The following is a 24,085-nucleotide window of genomic DNA, read 5'->3' on the forward strand; positions in this document are numbered from 1 at the left end:
TTAATTTTCGTCAACTCGCTTGTCAGGTACCTATAAGCTTGAGTTAATAGTATTCTCTCAATATCTGTCTCTTTCGCACTAATACGTGTTGAAAAGGTGGGGTAAGAAAAATATGGATTACTGTTTTTCAATTTAAATTGAAATATGATATGTAAAAATATTTGATTGTATTTGTTTTGTGGGTGTCTTTTTGTTTTCGTAGTCTTGGCCATAATAATAGAGTTATAGTAATTTTATATTAAATCTTTTAATTTCTATATCTTAGAAATGCTAATTGAATTTTAATTTCGGATTGGACTTTGAACAATTAAAAGAGGTAGAAATATTACATATATGTATACATTATGTGATGTTATTTAGTAATAGCGGAAAGTAGTTTTTTTTAACGATAGTAATTGATTTTTTAAGATATTAGTGTGCACTGACATTTTATCCAAAGATCCAATAATTTCCATACAGTTATACCGCTGTATAGCTAGATGTCAATCTGTCCGTCTGTCCAAAGTGACTATAGTTGGAATTAACAGTGTCTTTTAGATTTAAACCTAGTATTCTAGATCTATTCATTAAGTAAAATGTGCTGGATAATCTAAAACTCTTGACTCTAAAAAAAGTAAAATCCCACTTCTGATATTTTGTAAACTTTATTTCAAACCTTATGTAGAAGAAATAAAGTTGAATTTTGAACTAGCTTGTGAACATTATCCAGTAACAGACTTAACTGATCTACTTTAAAGACACTTAAAGGAGGGTGCAATTTAGAAAGAGAGGGTCCGATGTAATGAGGGTGATGGAAGAACTTTTTAGCTACTAACATGAGTAACTTGCCAAACTGAAACTAAAAACAGAATTTAGTTATTTTAGGATCGCAGAAGTAATCTTATAGGTTTTAAATTAGGCACTTTGTAATGTACTAGACATTATTTCATTATGTTTACTTCTGAGTTCTATCTATTATTATGTAAAGATATGATATATTATCTGTGACATATTGATCTTGCAGAAAGATTCCTTCAATATACTACGTAACACAACACACAAGTTAGTAGCTAAAAGTAATTGTTTTTTGATGGGCCAAGCAAAACAATAAAAACAAAAACATTAATCTGTGTGTTTCAATCCCGTTTCTGTTTTGTCATTTTGCTTTTAAACGTTTTGCTTGGCCAATATGGAAAGCAGAGGATGTAACACTGAAAAAAATAAATGTTTTTTATTGCCACAATCGACTTTTATTCTCCATATAAAGCAGTTACAATAAATATGCATATGTACAGTTATGGTTATATTTACAATTAATACTACTGAACACGTAATAACTGTATAAGAAACAAGAGTTATTGATCGCAGAAGATCTGTAAAAACAAATCGCGTTTAGTTTGACAGGTAATTAATTAGGTGTCAAACGTCAAATTTTGACAACCAGAGCAAAGAGAATAGAGTGTATAAGAGAGTTATTGTCAGAGTAAATTTTGTAGTCAGTACATTTACTGCCATCTTTAGACAGATGATTTAAACTTTTAGAATGCCATTTGATTTTGATCTTTATTCTACTGATATGTGTTAAATATCAAAAAATGCCGCCATCTACTCGAGAATAGGCCAAATGTATGGCACCATACCTTTTTACGTTTCACGATATGCCTAGGAAGCAATGCAACAGAATAAATGCTACTTTATTTGACGACCGATAGGCTTCTAATTATTATTGCAACGGAGCGTAGAGTCACGTCTAAAAATATAGATACGAAAAAAGTGACAAAACTATGTATACAAGACCTTATTGCCCATGTATTAAGAGTATACACATTTTTGGCACTTTGTCCGTATCGATATTTTCAGATGTGACCGTACATTGGAACTTACGAGGTTCTAAGTGACTCTTCTACAAAAAATAACTCTTAGTATGACTATTATAATTATAATATAAGGCTGTTAACTATTAAAGCTGACCCCTAATTTATTATTTACAATTTTACAATAGTCTTTCTATTTTGAACCATAAAATAAGACCTAAATTTACTTTATTGTAACAATTTCGAAAGTTGATTCAAAATAAATGAGACAAGACTATCGTATAATAATAATAGTACATTATAATTATTTGATTTAATAGTGACTAACACAATAAATGCAACAGTTACCTATTATGCAAACTATTCTCAAAAAACTTCGTAAAAATCACATGTATATTTTTTTTAGGTAATTTGTATGAACTGTCGAAGAAATATTACCAATGCATTTTACTGTGGATCATCTCAGGAATCCAATCCAAACAAACTTTATTTTATGTCAATATTTGTGACACTTAAAAAAAAAGGGTTCTAAACTGTTGGTTGTCAATAAGGGCGATTTCTACTGGCATCCTCATAACAATACTCCCTTGTCAATCTGGAATAAATTACCATTTACTTGAAAATGACACATTTTTGTAACTTAATAAAAATAAATATCCTAATGGCGCCAGTCACATACAATAATATCAAACTTACTACTTAAACTTATTCCAGGACTAATAATTACCTAAATGCAAAACCTAATCGACTATTTACAATACACAAATAGTACAAATACTGAACGGAACTTACAAGTTCTTAACATTATGTACGTATGTACATAATAATTATTATACGGTTGTTTAATTATTAATACAATTAATTATTCGCTCCAAATAATAAATTCAAGAGGTTTCGGTATTTAAGATTCAGTTTTAACATGAAGAGAGAAACGACTTATCTGTTATACTTAACTCAGACGATTGGTAAGAAGTTATCATGGTTGACTATGATTCAGAAGCGTAAGAATGCTTATATACTAAAAGGAAATTAAGTTATGAAATCCAACGCTAACACTACCTTACCAATCATCTGAGTTAAGCGTTACAGTTTTCAAAAATCAATCATTTCGTACTTCGTAAGTACTAGGTTGTCTTTTAAGTACCACGGTCCTATATTGCTATAGTAAGTACCTACTAAGTACTAGTTATCGCTATATACACTAGCCTCTAATGTGGGTTCCCTTTGTTTCCCATAAAGTTTTAAGTCATAATGTATTGTTTGTCATATTATCATTAGTCATAAAACTGATAACTTCAAACTTTTTGGGAAACAAAAACCCCTTTTTGGGAGACCCCTCTAATGTCTATATTATTTAAATAGCCTCATTGTCACGTCAGATGAGAACTCAACGCAGAGATTATGCCAGTTTCAATGTTGTGTTGTAAAAAAAAAACATTTGTGGCTTTCCATACAGAAGGGTCCTTATGCTTCAAGTGCAATAAGGTCGTTTCCATCTGAAATTCCAACAGAAATTCTGATAAAAACGTCCTTATTGTGCATAGAGCATAGGACCATTCTTTGTGGAAAGTTTCATTTATTGTTTATGGATGTAGACAGATAGGTAAGGGCCACTTGCACCCCTCACTAACCCGGGGTTAACCGGTTAAACCTGGTGTTACCATGGTTACCAGTACAATTTGACACTGGGTTAACGGGTTAACCCGGGTTAGTGGGATTGTGCAAGTGGCGTTAAGTAGTTTAAATAAGTAAACGAAATGTCATCTTTTGGACCCTATTTAACAATGGTCCAGTGAAAAAGGGTACCTACAATGGTTAAGTTTCATACAATTTAGGTACATATCTATATATATAAACGTGAAAGACCTGACTGACTGACTTAAATCAACGCACAGCCCAAACCGCTGGGAGTAGAAAATCCAAATTTGGCAAGTAGGTTCCTTATAATGTCTAGGGGTCCACTAAGAAAGGATTTTTCAAAATTCATCCCCTATAGTTTGTATGGGGAAAATATACTAATCCACGGGTACGAAGTCGCGGGCAACAGCTAGTAATATATGGAACTTGTATCCATACCCTTTTTCACTAGAGCCACAGATTTTTATGTTATGATTTAATTATAGGTAAGGCTAGTTCTTCTTATTCTTATTCCTATAGCTTTTCAACACTAATTTAATCATTTGTAAACGTACTGTAACGTATGGCACATTTGGTAGTATGTATATTATAGTAAGGCACATTTCTTCAGTATTATACCCCAAAAAAAAATTGCAATGGACAAAAATTGGCCCACTTTAACTTTAGTATAACCTGACGCGAGAAAATGCGACGGCATATTTTCATGGAATTTTGACGTTTATGGTGACACTTTGTCATTGCAAGTGTTGCATTGCCTTTGTTAGTTTGGTTCGATTCTAGCGGAAAATTATGAAGAGAAATGTCAAAACCACAAATTTAAGGCAAAAATCAGCCTTATGTGCAAGCGTCTATTTTTCGACAGTACTTGTTCGAACGAATTCTAATCCTTCACATCACATTAACATAATATGTTGTCTCCACTTTTAAATCACATCAACCTTATCAGCAAACATATAGGCTGTTTTTACATGTATCTAATATGACATACAATTTTGGTTGAAGGAATCCGAACCTTATTATCTTCCTGATAAGGTTCATCACTGTGTACTGCTTCTGGGCGTTTTTTTTTAAGTTGTCCCCTACACTTTTTTTTTCAAATTTGGGATTTTTCTGAAGTGTCCTAAGGGTTTTATTTCCATTCCGTCACCGTTTTTCATAGACTTTGTATGGCGGTCGCGGAATGGAAAGACCGAAAAATGTATGGAAATTTTGGGACACTTTTTTTCTCCTATTAGGGATAGAAAGAGCTCGTGATTCTGAGTAGAAATAACATAAAAAATCCCAAATTGGAAAAAAAGTGTAGGGGACAACTTAAAAAAAAACGCCCTTCTATGCCTAAAAAGAGGTATAATTCAATGCTATCTGCAAATTTTTTCGTCGAACGAATCCGAACCTTACGCCCCCGCATTAAGGTTCACTGCGTAACAGGGCAGGAGTCTAGCAGCACATTGTGTAACGCCTCCATGTCTTTCCACTTGCGCTTCTGTCCGCCGATACTGACGTCGTCTATGCAGCCCTTAAAGTTTTGAGCATCCACGCCGTCTGTGGAGCCTTCTGCAATAAAAAAAAAATGGAAGTGGTTTTAAGGGGTTTACATCTATTCTTTCGTCGGGCACATTCTGTGAGGTACTTTGCTGCTAAGTGCTAAGAGGACTCGCGGATGCGTTGACAGGTGATCGATCTTTTAATTATTTTTCTACTCCAGCACTTAAATGTGTCAATTAAATGACTGACAGTGATATCTAAAGCAATGTCATTTGAATGATTTGTCTATAGGCTCATAAGATGACTGCTAGCAGTCATCTTATGAGTATAATACAACTGCTTTATTTTTTTTAAAGATACAAGTTCCGATCATCTTGATTGAAAGAGGTATGTTTTCATTTACAATAATAAATCTTTTTTTTTTTTAAATAATAACTCAATTTTTTTTAAATAATAACTCTTTTTTTTTAATAATAACTCTTTTTTTTTAATAATAACTCTTTTTTTTTTTTTGCTGCAGCTGTCATAGAAAAAGTAATGTATGCAACAGCTCATAATTGGTTCTTAAAATTCTCGGGTCTTTTTTTACAAAACTCGACTACGTCTCGTTTTGTAACTTCGACCCTTGAATTTTAAGAACCCTTATTATATCACTGTTGCATAAACTACTATTTGTTGTTCGTGGCGATATTGTTAAACTGATTTGTGTGGAATTATTTCATACTTCCAGCCTGGGGCACTGGAGGCCTTGGTCACTTTTTCTTAGTATATGACATTTATTTAAAGTTTATAATTGATATAGTAGTGTGTCTACTTGAAATAAAAACAAATTAAAATATTTTCTGAAAAATAATTTAATTTGTTCTAATATATTTCATACTTGTACCGATACATTTATTTTCACCACACCAGCCGGTACCCTAATAGCATTTTCTTGTAGGGATTTGGTTGGGCCTTTGTTTACGTATAGTTGGGCAACCGTTATATTTGGCCGTACGATTTGTTGGAGGCCCCTCGACAAAGGCCCTCCCGAAGATTCCCAACAGAGGGCCATAAGAGTAATTTTTTCGTTGGGCCTATTTAAATAAATCATACAATTATTCAACGGTGGTGGTTTTGGTTGGGCCGTGGTTGGGCCTATACACATGGTTGGTTAATTGTTAGATTCGGTCGTATGGCTTGCTGTATGGCCGACTGAAATAAAAAATAAAAAAGGGCAATTTTTTCGTTGTGCTTCTGTTTGCAAATTCAACAATTACCCAACGGCAAGTCTGAGCCTGAGGTCGGTAGGTAGTCGTGCACCAGTTTGAAGGCCCAACACAGCTTGTCCCACAAACTTTATAAAGGCTCTCATGATTGTTCAAAAACGGATCAGAAAATTGCACTTTGTCCACATGTGAAGCAAAGTAATCGAATGCAAATGTAGTTTATAGTTTGTAGCTTTCTAATAGACCCCGAAGGCTAATCCTATTGTCTATTGTTCAGTAAAACCGCACGTGCTACTTACCTGCAAAAAAGGGTCCTAATTATTCTATTTGGCACCTGAGCGCGGGCTAGTCCAACGCTCAAAAAACCAGTGTAGGTGCGCTCTCCGATAACGCGCCTCTGTTACGCATCTCGATGACACATTTTAGACTGGTTCTGTAGCGTTCGACTCGCCGGCACTCAGTAACCGAAGTACCGATTTTTTATGCAGGCGGTTGTGGCACGTGGCACGAGCGGTTTTTCTTAACAATAAAACAATAGGATTAGCCTTCAGGGTCTATTAGAAAGCTACAAACCAGGGATGTTGCGAATATCCGCATCCGCATCCGCAACTGCGGAACTTCCGCATTATTTTCAACATCCGCATCCGCATAAAATCGATGCGGATTTAATGCGGATGCGGATGTGGAACAGGTCGGTACAGGAACATCTTAGCATCGGCGTAAGTGCTAGACTGCTAGGTAATTTAGTCATTAGCCAAAAAACCTATTAGAAATTAGCAGTCAAGCGTGAGTGGGACTTAATGTACGGAACCCTTGGTACGCGAGTCCGACTCGCACTTGGCCGGTTTTTTGAAATAAAAATTACTAAAATGTAATATTTGACGTTTTTTATGTACCTATCTTGACATCCGCATCCGCGGATGTGAGTCTTTAAAAATCCTTTAAATATGTCAAAAAATCTGCATCCGCAACATCCCTGCTACAAACTGTACCTGGCAACCCCCCCACGTAGAGCGGCGCGGCCGGCGCGGTGTCCTCGTCGAGCAGCGTGGCGTCGCCGGCGCGCAGCTCGGGCGCGGCGTCGAGCGCCAGCGCCACGTGCGCGCGCGCCACGCGCAGCTGCACGCCGTGCCACGCGCCGTCGCACAGCGCGCGCCCGCCCGGCCCGAGCGCCGACGCCAGCGCGGGTGTGGCGCCCAAGCGGGTTACCACTACCTGTTGAGGACAGCGATTAACAATAAACATAGCGATAAACATATACTTGGTCAACCAGATCTTGTCAGTAGAAAAAGGCGGCAAATTTGAAAAATGTAGGCGCGAAGGGATATCGTCCTATAGAAAATTTGAATTTCGCGCCTTTTTTTACTGACAAGATTTGATTGACCGTCTATAGACGTGTGGGGTCATTTTGCAGAGCTAGTTCGTCATCTATAGATGACGAACTAGCTCTGCAAAATGACCCCACACATTATGCCACGGTGGGTGTGGCGTAAATATTATGGCACAGAGCTATTTAATGCGCAAATGGCGACACATTGTCACAGTCGTTGTAAGAAGTATTTAGATTATTTCTTTTTTCGTTCGCCGGTTGAAGAGAATATAGTTGTGAAAACTATTGTTTCCCAAAAAGTCATGATGTTTGTTCGCATTTTCGTTAGTTCCGCATAATTTGTTTGGTTTAGAAACGCGTAAATTTTTAGGATTGCCATAAAACAAACCTAACCCTAACCTAACCTAATAGGGTAACCTTACAAAAATCCTGAAAAGTTAACGGTTTCAGTTTTAGGACTAATGATAATATGACAAACAATACAATAATTAATTAAAACTTTATGTGAAACAAAAGGGGCCCCGTGAAAACGTTTTACCCTTGTAAGTCCCCGCTTAATTGTACAAGTAAAACAAACATACTTATTAAATTTATTAAAATGTATGTGAGCCTTAGTGCAAGCTGCTGCTCTAATCCCTTGGACGTTTGACGCCACACCGCACGCACGCCCCGCGTCGACGCCTCGTTGGAGCGAGACACAGTGATCGGACCTTTCGTTCCCACCTATGGTTGTCACTACCGCCATAGCCAGTCGTGTAATGTCGTGGCCGAGCCGTAATGCGCTGCTGGACTTCGCGCCTGAGATTGTAAACTAACTTACAGCGCCATCTTTTAGCTCAAGCACAAGGTTAGTAGCGGCGAGTAGTAGCCCGGACGGTTCAGCGGTACGGAATCGTAACCGCATCTCAGCCGCCTCCGCGCCGCTCTCGCCCGGCCGCCACGCGCTTGACCATAGTGCGTATGCGTCACCTGAAATGTCAAAATAGGTTTTTAAATTGTCTGTACAAAGTAAGCCCGGGAATTCATTACGAGGTAGATTTTTTATCTTAAAATGCTACCTAACTGGCCAAGGGACTTAATAATCGGGACATTTCAATGGCTAAAATGGTTACAGTAGAAATATGTTCTTTGGTGGTTTGGTAAATATAGTTGGTCAACCAAATCTTGTCAGTAAAAAAAGGCGCGATATTCAAATTTTCTATGGGACGATATCCCTTCGCGCCTACATTTTTCAAATTTGCCGCCTTTTTCTACTGTCCGGTATCTGGTTGACCAAGTATATGTAAATTTGACAGGATCTGGTTTTTAACAACAGCCCGAACATAATAGTGGCAGATGGTCGATTTACCTCCGAAGTAAGCGCCTCGTTCGACGTTGGGAAAGCACTGCCCTACTCTGTGGTGAGCGGCAGCGTTTCTCACTAGGTCCTCAGCCCGATCGTTGACTACCACACGACGGATGCAGCCCAGGAATCCGCCTACTCGGAGAATCTGTGCAGAATTTATAGTTGTAAGTAAAAACACCGGCCAAGTGCGAGTCGAACTCGCGCAAGAAGGGTTCCGTAGCATTACGAAAAAAAAAAACATTGAAGTAGCAAAAATGCAAAAAACCCCGTGTGTCGTATGGTAGCCCCACTTAGATATTTGTTTTATTCTGTTTTTAGTACAGTCAGCTGCAGAGAAATGGTACCAGCACTGCATACAGACTTGTATGCAGGGGTATGTACCTTTTATCTGCAGCTGACTGTACATGTTGTTATAGCGGCAACATAAATACCTACATCATCTGTGAAAATTTCAATCACGGTTCATGAGATACAGCCTGGTGACCTTGGAGGATATAATCAAACGGAGACGCCATGTCTGTAATTTTCTGTACAAAACAGTCTGCCGATTTTTGCGGGGGAGGGGAACGTCAAATGTATGCGTAACGTAAAAATAGCCATGTCAGATAAACGTCAGTCCATACATTGTGTATGACCGTTGGCCGCCTATTTTCGACAGAGGGGAAAGCCTGTTAATGGCTACTCCGTTTAGTTGTATCCTCCAAGCTGGTGACAGAGACGGACAGTAGAGTCTTAGTAATAGGGCACTTTGGTTACAAAACCCTAAAAAGCACATTAAATTGAACTGTTTCTCATCACATTATTTGGTATCTTACCGAGTTGGGTATGTTGTTGAGCGGTTGCGGTACACCGCCCACGTAAAGCCGCGGCGCGCGGGCGGCGGGCGGCGCGTGCGCAGCGCTCGCCGCGCCACCACTCGACAGGACCAGGCGGTTGCGGGAGATGCGGACTGTCACCTGCCAATGGAAAAAAATAAAATAATGGGCAAGAAATAATCATCATCTTCCTCGCGTTATCCCGGCATATTGCCGCGGCTCATGAGAGCCTGGGGTCCGCTTGACAACTAATCCCAAGAATTGACGTAGGCACTAATTTTTACGAAAGCGACTGCCATCTGACCTTCCAACCCAGAGGGGAAACTAGGCCTTATTAGGGATTAGTCCGGTTTCCTCACGATGTTTTCCTTCACCGAAAAGCGACTGGTAAATATCAAGTGATATTTCGTACGTAAGTTCCGAAAAACTCATTGGTACGAGCCGGGGTTTGAACCCGCGACCTCCGGATTGAAAGTCGCACGCTCTTACCGCTAGCTAATGGGCAAGAAATAATAAAAAAATAAATTACTTAATAATTTAATATTTTGTTACTTCTCAATCTCATACATTTTAATAATAACAAATTCTTTGTAATTTTATAGTCATAATTAATTTTAGATTTTATATTTAGTTTTAATCGTATAGTTTTTAGGTTAAGTATCTCACTGCGATGCGATAATTAGTCAATGTTAGGTTCCCTTATAATAATTGTCATACATATCAGTATTTATTACCTTTAAAATGTGTTTAGCTAAAGTTATAATATGTATGATGTGGATGTACTTTAATAAATAAATAATAATAATGGAAAATTATAATACGTTTAGGAACCACGTGCGTTGAAGGTCCGTTCGGTAGCCTTAATCGGAAATGAAAAGCACATTTGAAACATGATTGCAACCTGAAAAAACGCTAGGGTAAGGACATTAATGTACAATCGGGAACATTCCCCGTGAACCACCTTAAGGGCAAAAATCGTTTTTAAACGTCTTGCAGATGGTCAGGCGATACCTATCATAAAAGCGATGACCAATGGCATGGCACTTAAAAATTAGAGTGTTGAAAAAGAAAAATGTTAGCTCAGGTAAAGTTTATTGGCGTCCATTGTCTTTGTGACGGTCGAAATTTGCAGGACAAAAGTGCGCAAAACGTAAAAAACGTTCAAGCTGATAAACAAGACCAAGTGCACTAGTTCGAAAAACTCGCGTGGTTAGAAGATGCTGATGTCAACTTAAGCCAGTCTTCTCCGAGACCACGGGGACAACGCCGTCCTCGAAACGTCGGAGGTAAATCTTAAAACTTAGATACCTACGCGATTAGGTCCCGTTGTACAATTTAATAATGTGTAAAAATCGTGAAAGTTTAAATCAGTGTTAAGATAAGGAATCCAAAATGCATCCTAATTGGTTATCTTTATGGGGAGGCGAAGCTTAGCCTAAACAACAACTAATAAAATGTTTTTACCCTTTTCATTATTAAGATAAATAATCCTAAATGTATCGTAATTGGTTATCTCTATGGGGGGCGGAGTTTAGCTCAATCTTAAGGATCGAGGTCAAATTTTTCTGTAGTGGTTCACCAGGAATGTCCCCGATTGTACTATGCAAATAGACGTGGAAATATACTATGAAATGGGGCATCTCTCATTCGCCATGAAATTAAAACCATTTTATTTATTCATCAAAAATTGGTCAATTTTGAAAAATGTAGGCGCGAAGGGATATCGTCCCATAGAAAATTTGTAATTTCGCGCCTTTTTTTACTATTTGCTTGTCCATCTACATATCTATATGTCGGCGGCCGATCGTAAGATCAGGCAGATCGTAATGTTCCTGTGTAATGTTTTGACGATAGTGACATTAAACCAATATACCTATAGGTAGGATAGGTTCGTTAGGTTGCTTTAGATGCCCGAAGGGCAAACTGCCCAGAAATAGGAGCCCCGCGTAGCGGAGCTCCGTCGACTCAGGGAACGGGTCAAAGATTTCACGTTTCACGATATGCCTAGGAATTTCACGATATGCCTGATCTTACAATCGGCCGCCGAGATATACAATGTTTATAGTTTGTAGCTTTCTAGTAGACCCCGAAGGCTTATCCTATTGTCTATTGTTCAGTAAAACCGCACGTGCTACTTACCTGCAAAAAAGGGTCCTAATTATTCTATTTGGCACCTGAGCGCGGGCTAGTCCAACGCTCAAAAAACCAGTGTAGGTGCGCTCTCCGATAACGCGCCTTTGTTACGCATCTCGATGACACATTTTAGACTGGTTCTGTAGCGTTCGACTCGCCGGCACTCAGGAACCGAAGTACCGATTTTTTATGCAGGTGGTTGTGGCACGTGGCACGAGTGGTTTTTCTTAACAATAGACAATAGGATTAGCCTTCGGGGTCTATTAGAAAGCTACAAACTATACCTCACGCCATTCTCCGTCCGACACCGAGGCAGCGAGAGAGAGCTCCTTCCGTCTGCGCCCGCGCACGTACAGTCGCAGCTTGCCTTCGCGCACCAGTAGCGCCATGTAGTGCTTAGGTTTCGTTTTCGTACCCTGGAGAAAGACTTTATTTTTGAAATTTGTGGCTTTTTATTAGAATTGTAATATATAATACTCGCGACTACTTCCTCTTGAATCACTCTATTAAAAAAAAAAACAAATCCGTTGCGTATTTTTTTTAATCTAAGCATACATAGGGACAGACAGACAGCGGGAAGCGACTTTGTTTTATACTATGTAGTGAAGTTATTGGAAAAAAAAATAATTTTTGGTACAAGCTTTTATCGCTGACTGTACTTTTCTTTACACAGGCAACTAATACTCATCGAGGAAATTCTAAAAACCCCAAACACAATTAGGTTGCCTTGTTTTGTCACAAAGTTCCTATGGCCACCTCCTGTCTGTATCATCAGATATGTATGTACCATGTACCTAATTTGCATCAGACATACATATGGAATATTTCTGGAATAAATTTATTTCATTCATTCATTCATTCATTCATATGTATGCAAGTTTTCAGCTTCATTGGAAGTCGGGAAGTGGGTCAAATTTAACTTGCAAGATTTGACCCGTAGAAACATAACTACATAAGGTACATTGCAATAAAAGCCTGTAATTGTAATAAAAATAAATTGAAAATGTTACTTACCGGAGCTAACAGTAAAAGGCCGTCAGGAGCGAATGTTCGGAAACTTAATGACAGTGACAGTTCTTTCACTCGAGGCGGGAGCCGCAGTGTCGCGTGGCTGCCGGGCGAGTCGCCAAACTTCACCGCCCCGGCTTCTACCGTGTAGGATGCCGTCTGTAACAAGTAGGGAATATTACGCGAAACGCCGCGTAGGGGGCGCCACTACCGCAAGTACTCACAATTTGAGGGTGTACCGTAAGGGAGTCGAAATCTAACCTCTGTATCACTCTTTCGAGCTATAGAGGCAGATAGCTGAGTTTCGATTTTCGCGCTTCCCGGGAGGGCCTTTGTAAACAAACCGCTTTGATGTATCAATGTCATATTTTATTGTCTGTGTAAATTTGTCAAAAAACGGTTTAAGGCACAGTATGAATAAGTTACTCTTTGCCATAGAGTCTATCTATGGTTTACGGTGGGTGTTAGTCATGAATCTAGTATAACTGGATCGGGCATGAGGGGTGGGGGGAAATGACCGAACGGGATAGTCTTATGTATCTTTCAGTAGGAGTAGCAGCGAAAGTGCTATTACTGTTTGTTCTTGTCGTAGAGTCACATTTTTTTTATTTCCCACCGTAAATTTAGTACCTATGGATTATGGCAACAAATAAATTCGACCAATCATAGTGTCGCATTGCGTATGTTTTGTTCCTCACGGACACACGCGTGTAGCCCATCTATAGGATCCTACCATCTATGGTGCTAGTGCTAGATCGAAAGGCGCTATTATCGGGAAAAAATAAAAAAAATTCGGGATTTTGAGACTTAAGTCGGGAAAAAAAAACAAACAAATAAAAGTAGTTGTATCAAAAACAACGATATTTTACATTATCGGTACTACGTCAGCTGCTCTGCCCATAGACGTTTTTATACGACGTTAATACGCGAACTGAACGCTCGACGACAGTTCGGAACTTGAAATTATTGTTTTATAACGTGAAGCTGTTTTTCGGGATAATTTTCACTTTGTCGGGAATCGGGAACACATACTAAAAATCGGGAGAATCCCGCCAAATCCCGACCATCTGGCAACCCTACTAGTGCTGCACTTTATTATTAAGATTGTTACCTTGGTGCACTCCTTGGTCTTGGCGGGCGGCGCGGGCGGGGCGCGCGGCGCGGCGCGGCGCCCGGCGCGCGCAGGGTCGCGCCGCCCGAGCGTCGCCTCGCTCCAATTCACTGCTGTTTCGAACCCGATTACACTGGAAACGGGTCAAAATTTAGTCAGCTAATGCTTTTTCCTCTCAGACTATTTTGCTGAAACAACCCAGATGTTTACACAGACGTGGTCATACAGGGTGCTTCCTGTAACAGGAGCAATAAATTAAACTGTAGGCTGTACTCCTCAAACTGACCAACATTTGTTTAGCAACTTTAAAAAATTATGAATCCTTTAGACTTCTTCTTTTTCATACAAAATAAATATTGCCTTCAATGTACGCTGACATCAGTGTGTTTGACGTTGCTTGTCACGCTTTAAACATAACAAAATTTGCAATACATTACGTCTTAGAATAAACTTTAAAGTGTAATAAAAATCAAAACCTGAGTTATTTTCAAAAGTTGCTGAACAAATGTTGGTCAGTTTGAGGAGTACAGCCTACAGTTTAATTTATTGCTCCTGTTACAGGAAGCACCCTGTATAGAGCATTGGCTAATTCACTTTTCATGTTTTCCATTCTTTCGCTCGAAATTCACAATCAGATCGGCAACTTCACCACTGAGGCCCACATAGACCGGCCCGTCTTGTGACTGCATGCCTCCGATGGCCAAGCATTCTACAGTCTCATTATAGGTAGTAGAGGCTGTGCGGAAAGAGAAGGGTCGTGGAATGTATTGGGCCCCATACATTCCACGACTTTTCTCTTTCCGCATAGACTCTAAAGTCAAAGCCGCGTACTCTAACTTACTTGGAATCCACGATCAGATCAGCAACAGTCCCACTAAAGCCTTTATACATTGGGCCATCTCGCGTCGCTGGCATGCCTCCGATGAATAGACCTTTATTGCGAGCTGGCAACGCGTTGCCAGCTAGTGTTCCAGTTGCCAGGAGGTCTTCGTCTACCCATAACTCCAGCTGAAATAATTACATAATTAGATACAACATTTATATATAGGTATATTTGATTTGACTGTTCAAATCATTGAGGTATATAACAAGAGACGACATCTCGAACAAAATGTTTCCGCACCTCAGAGAAGTGTATGCACTTCTTTGCTTTTAGTACGTCACCGACCACTGACAGGATGCCACACATGTATGTACAGAAAATTAAAAAAATATATATTAAAAAATGCCTTCGTGCGTGTTAAAAAGTTGCAACAATAGCACAAGAAAATATAATAAAAGGGATGGAATAACATTTCACCGGTAAGCAATGGAATAACTGTTGATTTACTATTATTTAGTTTTCAAAATTCAAAGTAAATGTTTGGTCGTAGAAAAAGTATTGTATGCAACGTTTAACTGAGTCAAAAAATACTCGTGGCGTCTTTATTAACAATTTTCGGCTTCGCATGCATGCATGCACTTCTCTGAGGTGTGGAAACATTTTGTTCGAGATGTCGTCTCTTGTTATATACCTCAATGGTTCAAATGTATAAAGTCTCACGATGTTTCAAGGGGCGCATTTTATACTCGTATAGCTTTAGGATACATATAGTTTGTCAAAGGACTGTCTGATTTCAAACATAGACAGATAAAATCATACTATCTTTGTCTTACACTAGAACTAGCACCCAAAAGAAAAGGATGAGTATAGTTGTCCTGGTCCTTACTGACTGACAAATTGGTTTGACCAACTATATTTTAAAAGTCTTAAAAAGTAGCAACATTTGGCCAATACCGATAGGTCCTCTCCATTAATCAAGCACGTGTCAACGTAGGTTTATCAAATGAGGTCCAGATCTGCTGGCGAATGCCGTAAAATATGTTTATAAATATGTGATATTTCTGTATAATATATAAAATGGGACGTTTTTGTTCTTTGCTCTTGTTGTATAATTTACTACTGTTTAGGTACCTGTTTATGAGCCCTCACGATTCTGACGGAGTGTCTGTTATCGTCATCAAACCGTGTGCCGTTCGTGCGCAGTTGCAGCTCCGCTTTCCCTGCCGCTGCAGTCAGCTCCAACTCACCTGAAGCCAAGGGCCAAATACTTAATAATAACAAACCAATAGTAAAAGTAAATAGAAGCGCACTAAAATGGTTCTTAGAGGCAGTGACGTAATAAATACATACGAGCATTCTAGCACTTTCAACTCTCGCGTTTTGTACACAAACGGGTCTACCGCGATATAGTTTCATTGTTTTTAAATTCAACAATTTAACTATACCGCGGTAGACCCGTTTCTGTAAATACATACGAGTATTCTATTTAGTTCGTTGGTTGGAGGGATTTTATTCCACGAATGTTGATTTTTCGAATAAAGCTCATCTTATCTTATCTTATCTTACCCTCAACCAGCACGAGCCTGAGGTAGTGTTTGTCGTCGCCATCTTCGTCATCGACTTCGTTCTCGCTGAGCGTGGACGGAGCCCTGTACAGCAGCAGGCCGTCGCCTCGGGCGCGGAACGTGAGCCCTAGGGCTGCTTTGCGGCGGAGTATGGGGGACGGGACCTCTACATAACCGGTGCCTTCTAGCGTCGCTGTTCGTAGAGTCTGAAAAAATAAATCAGAAGTCGTCAGGTTGAGTTCTGTCTTGGGAAAAAAGCCGTCAGGAAATTTTTCAGGGGGCGCGCCCCCCAGCCAAAGGACTTTGTATACAGGTCAGAGAGTATAACATTTAAAACTTTCGCGTTTTTAACACATACGTATTAAATCAAATTCACAATCGGGTATACCGGTATAGGTATCGCGAATTTATTTTGTTAACTTTATTTACCGACGTTTCGACACAGGTCTCACTGGTCATGGTCGCGGCTAACTGCCGTCCCAGCAAAATGTCAAAACAGAGATTTGTATGACTACACGACGAAAAGTAGGTACGAAAAAGTTTGGGGTAGACGTCACATTTTAAACCACCCACTATACGTCGTGGTCGTTGTCGTCACTACGCAGACTTTTTCGGCCAATATTTCTAAAACACAACTCAACCCTTCGTAGGTACTTACTCTATCCATGCATCTGGCTTCCACGCCGTTCCTGGTCGGCGTGTCCAGCACATCGTATCCTTCCCTATCCACGGATAATGCCCCTAGGCACCCGAGCAGCGGTGGAGCCGGAGCCTCCTTGCCGGGCGGCGCGCCGCCGAGCCAGTAAAACACAACCCAACTCTTCGCACTTACTCTATCCATGCATCTGGCTATTCTGGCTTCCACGCCGTTCCTGGTCGGCGTGTCCAGCACATCGTATCCTTCCCTATCCATGGATAATGCCCCTAGGCACCCGAGCAGCGGTGGAGCCGGAGCCTCCTTGCCGGGCGGCGCGCCGCCGAGCCAGTAAAACACAACCCAACTCTTTGCACTTACTCTATCCATGCATCTGGCTTCCACGCCGTTCCTGGTCGGCGTGTCCAGCACATCGTATCCTTCCCTATCCACGGACAGCGCCCTTAAGCACCCGAGCAGCGGTGGAGCCGGAGCCTCCTTGCCGGGCGGCGCGCCGCCGAGCCAGTAAAACACAACCCAACTCTTCGCACTTACTCTATCCATGCATCTGGCTTCCACTCCGTTCCTGGTCGGCGTGTCCAGCACATTGTATCCTTCCCTATCCACGGACAGCGCCCTTAAGCACCCGAGCAGCGGTGGAGCCGGAGCCTCCTTGCCGGGCGGCGCGCCGCCGAGCCAGTAAAACACAACCCAACTCTTCGCACTTACTCTATCCATGCATCTGGCTTCCACGCCGTTTCTGGTCGGCGTGTCCAGCACATCGTATCCTTCCCTATCCACGGATAATGCCCCTAGGCACCCGAGCAGCGGTGGAGCCGGAGCCTCCTTGCCGGGCGGCGCGCCGCCGAGCCAGTAAAACACAACCCAACTCTTTGCACTTACTCTATCCATGCATCTGGCTTCCACGCCGTTCCTGGTCGGCGTGTCCAGCACATCGTATCCTTCCCTATCCACGGACAGCGCCCTTAAGCACCCGAGCAGCGGTGGAGCCGGAGCCTCCTTGCCGGGCGGCGCGCCGCCGAGCCAGTAAAACACAACCCAACTCTTCGCACTTACTCTATCCATGCATCTGGCTTCCACTCCGTTCCTGGTCGGCGTGTCCAGCACATTGTATCCTTCCCTATCCACGGACAGCGCCCTTAAGCACCCGAGCAGCGGTGGAGCCGGAGCCTCCTTGCCGGGCGGCGCGCCGCCGAGCCAGTAAAACACAACCCAACTCTTCGCACTTACTCTATCCATGCATCTGGCTTCCACGCCGTTTCTGGTCGGCGTGTCCAGCACATCGTATCCTTCCCTATCCACGGATAATGCCCCTAGGCACCCGAGCAGCGGTGGAGCCGGAGCCTCCTTGCCGGGCGGCGCACCGCCTAGCCAGTAGGCCGCGGCCGACACGTCAGGCAGCGCGGCGGCGGCCTGCACCGGCGGCGACGGCGACCCCAGCGTCTCCTCGCCGTTCACACGCAGGCTGCCTGGGGACAACGAGGACTCAGCTTACAAGGTTCAAGCTAAACGGAATCACAATTCAGATAAAAATAAAACTAGTGGCTCTGTGAGCTGTAGACCTCGCGAGCATAGCTTATTGGGACCGTGCACGATGACAGCGCCACACAGCGGTTTGATCAATCAACAATACAAATATTTTAATTTATTTAAAAAAATACGAAGTTTAAGTGAAAAAAAAAATACAAAAAGTTATGTCTTACTGGGGATCGAACCCAGACTTTCTGTGTGCAAACAAAAAAAGCGATTGTTTACAAAATGCGCCATGATAGTTCTTAGCTAAGTTGACGAAATTCGGCTACTCATTCTCGAGTATAAACTAAATATCTAAATACCGCCTAAACCAGCGATACAATTTTTCTGCATTTTTTGCCATTTACTATGTAAATATGTCTCAAAAAGAAAATACTCTTATGATATCGATAAGACTATTTGTTTAAGCGCGAGGTATCACAACTCCTCCATTTTTGAAAATTTCCAAAAACGGGATCGACAAAAAAAAATTATTTACTCATAGAATCTGGTCACAAAATTTCACATGAATCGGTTGAGAATTGTGAACTGTAGAGGAGAACATCCGGACATACAAAAGCAAAATGCCCGAGTCAAAACGTAGACCTACGCTACGCTTCGGTCAATAAGTCTTATTGAAATTACGTGGCGCTGATAAAGATCGTGGATAATTCTAGGTATGACGAAACTTATTAAGTACGAAGGGTAAAATGTATCTAAGTAAAAAAGATTCGGACATATTGACCTCCTCTTATTTGATAATCGGTTACAAAACAGCCCATATAGCATGTCATATCCCATATCATAATCATAACAGCTTCTTTCTACATTTATATTCTTCTTCCTATAGTTCTGTCTGACCTTAAGCATCAATGTTAGGTAAGTTCTAGGTGTCGTATCTTAATTTAAACACCAATAATTAATTAATAGGGTTTATTTATTAATAAGACACAATATTCTAATTGTACACGGACGCCCTCATTGGCATAGACAAAACCCATGGAGAGCGTAAACATAAGGGGGTGTACATACACCACACTAGGTAAGACGAGCGACACAGTACCTTTCTCCAGCTTGTTGCTAGCGAACACCCTCGCAGCTTGTACATGAACGGCCCGGCCGTGAAAATGGCGGCCGCGTGCTGCTATCTCGAGCCGAGCGTTCGAGTACTGTACCGTGAAGACGACGCGACAGGATGACATGCGGGCGGAGATGGAAAGGTTCTATAAGAACGAGCGACACAGTACCTTTCTCCAGCTTGTTGCTAGCGAACACCCTCGCAGCTTGTACATGAACGGCCCGGCCGTGGCAGTGGCGACCTCGCGCCGCTATCTCGAGCCGAGCGTCCGAGTATTGTACCGTGAACACGACGCGGCAGGACGACATGCGGACGGAGATGGAAAGGTTCTATAAGAACGAGCGACACAGTACCTTTCTCCAGCTTGTTGCTAGCGAACACCCTCGCAGCTTGTACATGAACGGCCCGGCCGTGACAGTGGCGACCTCGCGCCGCTATCTCGAGCCGAGCGTCCGAGTATTGTACCGTGAACACGACGCGGCAGGACGACATGCGGACGGAGATGGAAAGGTTCTATAAGAACGAGCGACACAGTACCTTTCTCCAGCTTGTTGCTAGCGAACACCCTCGCAGCTTGTACATGGACGGCCCGGCCGTGACAGTGGCGACCTCGCGCCGCTATCTCGAGCCGAGCGTCCGAGTACTGTACCGTGAACACGACGCGACAGGATGACATGCGGGCGGAGATGGAAAGGTTCTATAAGAACGAGCGACACAGTACCTTTCTCCAGCTTGTTGCTAGCGAACACCCTCGCAGCTTGTACATGAACGGCCCGGCCGTGACAGTGGCGACCTCGCGCCGCTATCTCGAGCCGAGCGTCCGAGTATTGCACCGTGAACACGACGCGGCAGGACGACATGCGGACGGAGATGGAAAGGTTCTATAAGAACGAGCGACACAGTACCTTTCTCCAGCTTGTTGCTAGCGAACACCCTCGCAGCTTGTACATGAACGGCCCGGCCGTGACAGTGGCGACCTCGCGCCGCTATCTCGAGCCGAGCGTCCGAGTATTGCACCGTGAACACGACGCGGCAGGACGACATGCGGACGGAGATGGAAAGGTTCTATAAGAACGAGCGACACAGTACCTTTCGCCAGCTTGTTGCTAGCGAACACCCTCGCAGCTTGTACATGAACGGCCCGGCCGTGGCAGTGGCGACCTCGCGCCGCTATCTCGAGCCGAGCGTCCGAGTACTGTACCGTGAACACGACGCGACAGGATGACATGCGGACGGAGATGGAAAGGTTCTATAAGAACGAGCGACACAGTACCTTTCGCCAGCTTGTTGCTAGCGAACACCCTCGCAGCTTGTACATGAACGGCCCGGCCGTGGCAGTGGCGACCTCGCGCCGCTATCTCGAGCCGAGCGTCCGAGTACTGTACCGTGAACACGACGCGACAGGACGACATGCGGACGGAGATGGAAAGGTTCTATAAGAACGAGCGACACAGTACCTTTCTCCAGCTTGTTGCTAGCGAACACCCTCGCAGCTTGTACATGAACGGCCCGGCCGTGACAGTGGCGACCTCGCGCCGCTATCTCGAGCCGAGCGTCCGAGTATTGCACCGTGAACACGACGCGGCAGGACGACATGCGGACGGAGATGGAAAGGTTCTATAAGAACGAGCGACACAGTACCTTTCTCCAGCTTGTTGCTAGCGAACACCCTCGCAGCTTGTACATGAACGGCCCGGCCGTGACAGTGGCGACCTCGCGCCGCTATCTCGAGCCGAGCGTCCGAGTACTGCACCGTGAACACGACGCGGCAGGATGACATGCGGACGGAGATCGAGCGGTTCTGTAAAAATTCAATAATTTTGAGGAATGACGTTGTGTTTTGTTTGTTTTGTAAAAAGATGCGCAGAGATCTTGATGATCAAGGTATTCTTTCTAGTTTAAATTTAGTTTTTTTGCACCTCCTAATCATATCATTTTTCATTTCTCCACTACCTAAAGGTTGTCTGAAAGAGATCGCTCTTTAGCAATAAGACCGCCTGTTGTTTACCTCTGTCTTCATGTCTTATTTGTGTTTCCATGTACATTTACTTTGAGGTTGTGCAATAAAGAGGATTTGTATTGTGTTGTATTGTATCAACTAACTACCTCCGAATTTTCGAAGACGGCTGAACTAATTAGGTTTTTTTTCCAAAGTGTACCTACTCTGTGAAGTGTCATGTGTCATGATCTGATGTTAAGATCATGGGGAAATTAATAACACATTTTGCTTCCGCGTTCTCACGGTGAAGGCAACGCTAAAGCAGCGCTCTGATAAAAACCGGAATATTTGAGGTCAAAGCAATCTTCGTTAAAACTTATAATAGTTACATAACATATATTTCTCTGTCAGTATATACTTACATTAGCGACGTCGACCGCCATAAAAAGCAAAGCATCTTGATCCCTCGTCCTCACGGTAAACGCCACGCTGAAGTACCGTCGGTCAGAAGGTCTAAAGCCAGACCGTTTGAGTTCGGCGTAACCCTCGCCGTTGAACCACGCAAGGGAGGGCTCGCCGCCGCGGGCTGGGTTATACCATCTGGAAGGATAATACGTTATTTCGACTTCGACAGTATGGCGATTGAATACAATTTTGGAAACAATTAACCTTTTAACCGCCATAGAATACGTCATCGAGCGTGCTCGTGTCGCCGAAGTCGAAGTCGTGTACGAAGTTACACGAAGTTTTGTCTTATTTATCAGACGGCGGCGAAATGAGCCCGATTTTGTATGTCTTATATATCAGTCTACGGCGGTTAAAAGGTTAAAGGATGTGAGGAATCCAGAGAAGCAAAATCCAGATAGAGTAATCTCTCCAAGCTGGTGTTGTGCCTGAGGATCGAAGCCCACAATGAGAGTTGGTAAGAAGTTGTATTCATAGTAACTGACATCCGGAACTTCGTAAGCGCGATAATAGGTAATGCTAACGCCACCTGTTTCAATCTTGCGGTACAACGTTTCCAATGACAGAGGAAATGCTACCGAAGTTTCTATTTTAGAAACGGGAAATTGCAATCCACCTAAAAAACGAGAGAAGTTTTTGTCCTACTCCTCGTTCAACCATTACTGACAATGTTTTTTTGGATAACTGGACTTTAGTAATCAGTATATACTGGAGGACGTAGCGTGGTCTCAATAAGAACAAACTAACAGTTTTGAATGATTCACGGCTAGTTTCATTAGACTTATATCGGTGGTAACGTTGAAAGCGAACGGAGCCGACGCGCACGAATGAGGGTAGACCGAGCGCGGTCCACACAACTTTGACACCAACCGCTATTTTCAGTTACCCGTGAACAAGATGCATGTAACTGCGTCGAAATATCGGGAGCTCGAAAACAATACAAAAGGTAAACACGGTTCGTATCCCGGTCGATATAAGTCTAGTACAAACTAGGTAACCTGTTTTGTAGATGAGAATAAATTACCTTTGCGTGCACCCCGTGCACTGTGCCTCCTTGGGCTGTTCCACGAAGTTCCACAGCCCCACCCGCCTCTCGTCGCAGTACAGTGCGTGCACGCAGCCCGGCAGCCCCCCGCCCCCGCCCCCGCCCAGCCAGAGGCGGGTGGCGTGGAGGGAGACTGACGCACCGAGGGTGCTGTTGGAGACGGTGGTCGAAGGTTTGCCGGCACGCTCGACTGTTAGGCGGACGGTGTTCCATACCCTGGAAAAACAAACATGATATTTTACTTGCATTGTATGTACATGTACCTAACTATAGCTGGTCAACCAAATCTTGTCAGTAAAAAAACGCGCGAAATTCAAATTTTCTATGGGGCGATATCCCTTCGCGCCTACATTTTTCAAATTTGCCGCCTTTGTCTACTGTCAAGATCTGGTTGACCAAGTATATGTATGTATGTTTGTACGGGTCATATAGCAAGTTAAATTTGACCCACTTCCCGCGGTTTCCGATGAAGCTGAAAATTTGCACACGAGTGTAAGTCGGGTGACAATGCAATATTATGATACCATGGAACTGATCTGATGTTGGAGACAGTTGGTCACATAGATCTCTGTGATAAAACAACGCAACCGAATTGTATTTGGGGTTTTTAGAATTGTCTCGATGAGTATTAGTTGTCTGTGGAAAGAGAACTGTCAGCGATAAAAACTAGCACCAAAAATGAATTTTTGCCAAAAACTTATATTATTTGACAAGGGAAGGGTTTTAAAACGATAATATGGGACATGACCAACTTTCTACAGGATCAACAACCAAATCATGAAAGTTCAGATACTTCAGATCCAGCAAAAAGTTAGCTCACCTCTCAATATCCACCGTGTAAGTGTTATGGTCAGCATCGTCGTGTATATGCTCTAAGACCTCCGGATGTGTGACCATGCCTGCTCCATCGCCCAGGTCCCAGGTGAGCTGGAATCTCTGCTGGTGCACTGACAGCTTCATGTAGCTTGGGGTCTCCTGGAACAGTGGCAAGTTTTTTAATTATGTTACGTTGATTATGTAAGTACTTATAACAGAGACTCGCGCCTGCAGTCAAACTGTGCAAACAGTTTTGCAAGATACTGTATTAGATTGTAAGTTTATTTCATGTAATAATAATGACAAATAAAAATAAAAAAA

General features: G+C 42.5%; 1 protein-coding gene across 1 annotated transcript; it reads right to left on the reverse strand.

The window, feature by feature from the left end:
* Nucleotides 1-4,807: 4,807 nt before the first annotated feature.
* On the reverse strand, nt 4,808-14,555 carry LOC134648290 (laminin subunit alpha-1-like). The gene is made up of 9 exons (XM_063502781.1): nt 14,461-14,555; nt 13,867-13,999; nt 12,762-12,914; nt 12,032-12,163; nt 9,615-9,755; nt 8,803-8,944; nt 8,275-8,423; nt 7,117-7,339; nt 4,808-4,985 (listed from the first exon to the last, which is right to left on the reverse strand). Exons 1-9 carry the CDS (start codon nt 14,553-14,555, stop codon nt 4,846-4,848), a joined length of 1,308 nt encoding a protein of 435 aa, XP_063358851.1. The 3' UTR covers nt 4,808-4,845.
* Nucleotides 14,556-24,085: the final 9,530 nt, after the last annotated feature.

The sequence above is a fragment of the Cydia amplana genome, chromosome 5 (assembly GCF_948474715.1).
Source record: "Cydia amplana chromosome 5, ilCydAmpl1.1, whole genome shotgun sequence".
NCBI classification, from domain to species: domain Eukaryota; kingdom Metazoa; phylum Arthropoda; class Insecta; order Lepidoptera; family Tortricidae; genus Cydia; species Cydia amplana.